At 23.6% G+C, this 7194-nt stretch overlaps 1 protein-coding gene across 6 annotated transcripts in view; it reads right to left on the bottom strand.

Moving 5' to 3' along the window:
• Positions 1-4396, bottom strand: part of LOC126893582 (uncharacterized) — a 25479-nt gene extending 21083 nt beyond the window's left edge. For 3 of the 6 annotated variants that reach the window (XM_050663925.1, XM_050663924.1, XM_050663922.1), the window contains exons 1-6: positions 4279-4396; positions 3850-3898; positions 2501-2515; positions 829-849; positions 725-745; positions 183-203 (exon numbers count right to left, since the gene is read on the bottom strand). In XM_050663925.1, coding sequence (XP_050519882.1) covers positions 183-203; positions 725-745; positions 829-849; positions 2501-2515; positions 3850-3898; positions 4279-4281 — 130 coding nt within the window. In that variant the 5' untranslated portion in view covers positions 4282-4396. Of the gene's footprint in view, positions 1-81; positions 103-182; positions 204-724; positions 746-828; positions 850-2500; positions 2516-3849; positions 3899-4278 lie in introns of all 6 variants that reach the window. The other 3 variants (XM_050663923.1, XM_050663921.1, XM_050663926.1) reach the window with 2 other exon arrangements.
• Between the last annotated feature and the right edge of the window lie 2798 nt (positions 4397-7194).

The raw sequence follows: 7194 nt of genomic DNA on the forward strand, positions 1-7194 counted from the left end.
AAAAAAAAAAAAAAAAAAAAAAAAAAAACACATCATAGTAAAACCAATACCTTCTCAGCTTCGCATCGAAGCTAAAATTACCTTCATCAATTTTATTCAATTCTACAATAAAAATTTGAATGTTATTAATTGCTTAGAATAAGACGTTTTTCTTACTATTTTTTTTTAATTGATTAACATACCTTCCTTATTTTTGTCCAAAGCTATAGAAATACCATAAAATTATATTATTATAAATACTTAAATTGTATTTCTAACGCATTAACTAAAATTTGTTATATAGTTATAAATTAAAAATATGTACAAAATAACTTAAATTCATGAGGTGAACAGTGTGTTAAGTAAATAAGGAATCAGGCAAATTGTTACAAACAATGAGGACAATAGAAATACGTTTTCTTTCTATTATTTAAATGCTTAGAGTAAGAGTATTATTTCTTAACATATTGTATTTAGTTATTTTCAAAATTTTGTTTAAATTGATCTAATAACGTCATTTTAATTAAATTTTATGTAAAATACGAAAATATTAATTAAACGTTTAATTACAATTATTTCTTAAATGAATTCACTTCGATTGATATTACTTTATTTCATCATTTAAATAAATAATTTTATCTAAATAAATTAATTCTGTATTAAAATCGTAAATAATATTTAATCTCTGAATAAAGTAGTTTTCAAAAATAACTGTATTGTATTCATTAATAAATAAAAAACTTACCTTTATCAATTTTATTAAATTCTATAATTTTATTATTGTATAATGTTATTAAAGTGATTAGAATAAAACGTTTTTCTTACTTTTTTTTAAATTTATTAACATACCTTCCTTATTTTTCTCCAACACTATAGAAATACGATAAAATTATATTATTTTAACTATACATAATTTGTATTTAAGCTTAAATTGTATTTCTTATGAATTAACTAAAATTTGTCTTATAGTTATAAATATAAGACAAATTTTTATAAAAAGGAGTTTAAATTTTAAAATTATGCTAATTGCAGTATATATATTGGTCTTATCGATAATTTTATTTTATTTATGATACTTACTTATAATCCAAAAACAATAGATTTTTTTTGGTCTTGGATTTTATTATATAAATGTTATGGCTCAAAAGTTATGCAATAATTACTCGTGCTGCCCAACAGACCCAAAAAGTCATGAATAGTTTGGTGGGACTCTTGGCCAATCTGAGAGGGCCGAGGGAGTTGGAGCGGACACTATTAGTCAGCATCGTACACTCGGTTCTCCTATATAAGTTCCCGGTTTGGGCGGATACTCTTGAATATTCGTCCAAAAACCATGAAGTCCTGCTTAGGGTGCAGAGACGGGCGACGAAACGGACAGTTTCGGCGTACCGAACAGTGACCGGAGTCATTTTAATTAAATTTTACGTGAAATACGTAAATAATAATTAATAAAAGGAGTGTTTAGAATTGAAAAATATCATAGATATTGGTCTTATCGATCATTTTATTTTATTTATTATATTTACTAATAATCAAATGCTTATAAAAAAATACTTCTTTTTTTCATAGCGTTTATAATATAAATATTATAGCTCGAAAATAACATTTTAATTAGTTATTGGGATATTAAGGGGCAGTATGAACTATTTAAATAAAAAAATGTTATATAGTACAACAAAGAGTAAGATGACATATCAAAACTTGGTATGTAATAAGCACAACCTGTGTTGAATGATGAGGTATAACAATCAGTCAAATTTAAACGAAAGTTGGGAAAGTTTTTAAAGTGTATTAAAAAATTGTATAGGACGAAGACAAGAAGTCAGGAAATCAGTTAGAACATTAGTAGCAGGATTGAGGATTAAAATCTCATAAGGGCATTCATAAATAGGAAGTACCCAACCTAACTGCGTGATTCATCGCATTCGAATATTTGTCTTATCGGGATAATTAGAGATAATTGAGAACATTTATTTATGTAAAATATCCAAATAATACTTTCATTGTAGGTTTTTTAGTAATAAACAATTAGAGTGAGATAGGTCGTAAAAAATTAACAGACTAAAATAATTGCATAAAAATACGGTTTTTTCAACACAAATGCTATAATTGATTTAAGCCACTTACGTTGGCATATGAATTCAGAAGAGAATAGAAAAAATCTGTAATCAATCATTAGACGACTAATAGAATTAATAATTAATTAGAGGGAGGAGGGATGAGATTCCCACATTGTCTCAGTAATACAACAAAGGAAATTAGTTCAGTGTGATACAAAGGAAAAATAGAACTCGCAATAAGGAATCCTTATTAACTTGGGTTCTAAGTTAAGTCCTAGGGAAGTGGCCATATTAGAGGGGGATATTAATTGATCATCTAGAGTGACACGAGATATAGAGATTGGTATATATTTTTTTCTTTTGGTTGAAACTTTTCATGTTTTAGAGTACGAGTTATAAACACTTATAGGTATTTGTTTTGGTGGATAATTTTATTTATTTTATTTTATTATGATACTCACTGATAATAGAAGAACCTAATTCCAAGATAAAACAATAGTTAAATTTGTTATTAATATCATCAATTTCATTGAAAATGAAAAGTAAATTATTTTATTTTCAAAAATTCAAAATAGCTATTCTTTAGCATTTTTCTTGTAAAAAAAAAGTTGATGGGTTTTAATGAACTTTCTTAATACATTGTGTAGGTCTGAAGTGAGCAGCGATATACGTATCTCCATCCCACTATCCTATCCGTTTTATTTATTAAAATGTTTGTAATAAGGAATTGTCATAAAATTTTTATGGCCCAAAAAAGTTATTTGTAAGAAAATGATTTGAAGCATTGACAACTTAAAATTTAAAATCAAATAAAACATACGTTTTTTTTAGTTTACTTTATTTTCATTATTGAAAATAATGTAAAAAATAAATAAATAAAAAAATTATTGACAAATAATAAACATGTTCTTTAAACATTTAAATAAAATTATATTGATATGAAAATACGTATAAAAATTTAGTATTGAAATTTTTACTACGAAAATAAAGAAAAATTTAATAGGACATATTAATGTCCGTATAACCATATATGGTTATTATTATTATATATTATTATAATAATCATATTATTATGGTCTAATTAATATATTTTATTCATTAATGTAAACTTTATTATTAATTCAAAAAGTTGATTTAATATTTTGGCTTCTTACAAATATATTAATTGTACTTCGAAAAAAAATATTAATATGATTTAGAACATTTATATAACAATGAATTACTGTCAAATTTGTTTGAATGATATTACATAGTAATCTCAAGAATAAATATTCAAATAAAATGAATATACAATCATTGGAGAGATATAATTATTATTATTTCAACTAATTTACAAAATTTGTTTTAACCAAGAATTATGTTATAGAAATATTTACTAGTGAGCTAGTTTTTAAATTGTATGTATATACATGAGATATTCTCTTTAATTAAAATTTTAATGAATGTTTATTATTATCAAAAAGAAAAATGTTTAACTTTTAAGTTCATTATAAAATTAAAAAATATTAAAATTTTTACTATTTTTTTCATAAAAAAAGTTTACTTGATCCAGTCATAAATGTATTATTTTCAATAGCTAAGTTTTAAATGTTACGATCATAAAATGTTATGATTACTTCATTCTCTAATTATATATTTACTTAACGCTTTTTTAAATCATATTATCAATATTCATATTTCATTATGAATTCACATATATGACGTATAGTATGACGTTAAACTTAAAATATTGAATTTAGATTAAAAATTATCAACCTAAATTTCATGCTGGGTTTTTAAATATTGCGCAATAAATTTATTTGTATATTACCATTTGATAAAATAAAGTACAAAATCATAAAATTGATCAAATTTGAACTCTAAAAAAATAATTTAAACATCAATTTAATTTTGAAAATACAAAGTGATTCATTAACCATAAGACTTTTGTAAAGAACAATATTATTTAATTAAAAAATTCTACAATAATATGGAGTTAAATAAGTTTTGTTCTTATACAACATTTTTTTTTCTATCAAATTATCTAACTTATAAATAGAGGTTACCATTAATGAAAATTTAATATTAGGTTTTTTATCTCTAAAATTAATAAAATAATTTTAATTTCATGATATTGTGGAGTTCTTTGAATCAAACAATATTTTCTTTTGTGATAATTAAAATGTTTCAAAAGTTTCCAAGAAAATGATTGTCTTAATTTTAACGAACCGCCTTGTAGAGTTTAAAATGAAATACTTACCATCCTCTTAGTTCAAAAATAATGTATAAAAATTTTTCAAAATTTTTAATTATTAAAATATTTTTGTGAGAGTAGTTTCTTTAAGATAAGTTTTATAAAATGACATATATTATAAAACCGACATGGTTTTATTAATTCTTCAATGAGTAAAGTCATTAGATTATATATATATATATATGCTAGTTGTTCACATGGTCTACAATTTGTCAAAAGTTTTGCAACACATGTTTCTAAATTTATTTAGTTGTATTTTAATACTAAAATAATAATAATATAAAGAATACACATAAATTAATGTGTTGTGAATGTTCTTTATCATATCAAATTGTATTACTCGACTTTTTTATGGTAAAAAATATTACATACAAATTATTGTAAAATTATATAATTATGTGTTTTTCGAATATTATAATTATTGCAACTATATTTTTCAATGGCATTTTTTAGAGTATTTACTTTGTTATAAAATAAATATTTAATATTAGTTTTGATGCGAAGCTGAGAAAGAATTAGTTTTACTATGATGTGTTTTTTTTTAATTTTTAATATTTATTTTTTTTGTGTTTCTTACCACTCTTTTTCAGCTCTCACCGAACCGATTTCTTTCAACGATACGTCAAAAGATCGCAAATCGTGATCTAGATGAAGATATCACCTTTAAAATTTCAAAAAATTTCCCTCATTCCCCGTAAATAGAGGAATTCTCAAAAAAAGTTACAAATTTAAAAATCGCTAATTTTCCACATTTTTTCAATTTTTTTTACTTAAAACTGCCACAAATTTTTTAAAAATTACCATTTGAATATAATTTTTTTTTTAGATGCATGATGTGTTTACCTATCATTTAGTATATTTTTTCTATAAATCTGATACTTTACTTGCTCACAAAGGGGGATTTAAAATGTTAAATTTTTTCACAAAAAAATAACTTTTTCAACTTAACTTTTGAAAGTTTTCCGGAAAGTCTGACACTTTTATATATATATCTTAAATTAAAGTTAATGTAATATACTTTATTATGGAAAAAAAAAAATTTCGAGTTTTATTTTGTCTTCACGGTGAAAATAATTACCAAATGATATTTTTGTGTGAAAATTCCCGATTTTATATTTTACATTTTTAAATTTATAATGCTATAAATTATTGAAAAATGTATGGATCAATAAAATTTTTTATTAGACATAATATATATTCCTCTTTTATTTGACATACATTTTTTTTTAAATAACACCATTTCCCTGTATATACTGGGTGATTGAAATCTGGTAGGACACTCATTTTCTCAGAAAANAACACCATTTCCCTGTATATACTGGGTGATTGAAATCTGGTAGGACACTCATTTTCTCAGAAAATATTGAGAATTTTAAATTTTATTGTAGAGAAAAAATATCAAGTTCAAAGAACTCTACAATAATATGTAGTCGAACCATTATTTTTTTCGTCCCTTTAAGGATAAAACCCCTTATTTATAATTTTCTTAAATGGGAACCCTTATTTTTAACTTTATAATATAATAGAAAAAAAAATTATAAGAATAATTTTGTTCTTATAATTTTTTTCATCCGATTAACCTTTCGTCCGTTNGCAGAATTGAATGTAATATATATATACAAATTATAAGACATATTGACAAATTACATAATGACAGACAAATAATAATCAATAAGAATAATAACATATTAAAACTATTTACAAAACACTCAAAATACAATGTATGAGAATAACATAAAATAACTAAGAATAAATAAATTAATTAGACTTAAACTATAAAATGGTTTTATTTCTTATTACTAGTGATGCATTTAACTTGAACTTTTCACGATTTATATCAAAAAAATCGATGGAAATGGACACTATATTAGCCATAACTAGGCCGCGAGGAAAAAAATACTGCACCTAAACTCTTACGATAGTGAGGAATAAAAAATAGATCAGATTAAGTAGGTCATAAATAAATAAAACATCAAAGAGTTTTCTTCTTAGATCTAGTGAATCTAAACCAATAGAATCCTGAATAGTACTATATGAATCTTTAGATATATTTGAATTAGATAAGAAAGCTATCCTCTTAAGAAATTTATATTGTACTCGATCAAGGTCTTTTGAATATGTAGAAAGATTTTGAGTCCATATTATAGAGCTAAAATCCAGAGTTGGTCGAACTAGGGAACAGTATAATGTTTTCAAACTGGATGTTTTTTTAAAATCTTGAGTATTTCTGTTAATAAAGTCTAACTTTTTATAGGATTTATTTAATTGTGAGTTGTGATAAAATTTATAAGATAAATTCGATTCAAAATGTACACCTAAATCTTTAATAACAGCTTCTCCGCTTAATTCAATACTATTTAATTTGTAATTGAAAAGTATTGGGTTTTTTGAACGAGTAAATGAAACTACTTTGCACTTATCAATATTTAGAGGAAGGCAATTTTTAATACTCCGCCAAAAAAATTTGTACAATTGTTTTTGTAATACCTCAACATCTGAAAAAGATTTTACTGAGCAAAATAATTCAGCATCATCTGCAGAAAGTAATATATTAACGTCGCTATCTATTAACTGTGGCAAATCATTAATAAAAACTAAGAATAGTAATGTTCCTAAATGCGATCCTTGTGGGACGCCTGATAATACGTGAAAATCAGCAGAAATATGAAAAGATAGTTTTACTGCCTGAGAACGATTTGTTAAAGTATGATGCAATCCATGAAATAAGTGTACCATTAACTCCAAAAGCTCTTAATTTGACTAGCAAAATATCATAATTGACCTTGTCAAAAGCTTTTTGAAAATCCATATATAGTGTGTCAACCTGATAATTTTTATCATTTGAATTCAATAAATACGTTTGATAGGTTAATAGATTTGTTAAAACAGAATGTTTAGGCAAAAAACCATGCTGGTGTAGAC

Source organism: Daktulosphaira vitifoliae, unplaced genomic scaffold, assembly GCF_025091365.1.
Source record: "Daktulosphaira vitifoliae isolate Bord-2020 unplaced genomic scaffold, ASM2509136v1 Scaffold_1, whole genome shotgun sequence".
In the NCBI taxonomy this organism is placed as follows: Eukaryota; Metazoa; Arthropoda; class Insecta; order Hemiptera; family Phylloxeridae; genus Daktulosphaira; species Daktulosphaira vitifoliae.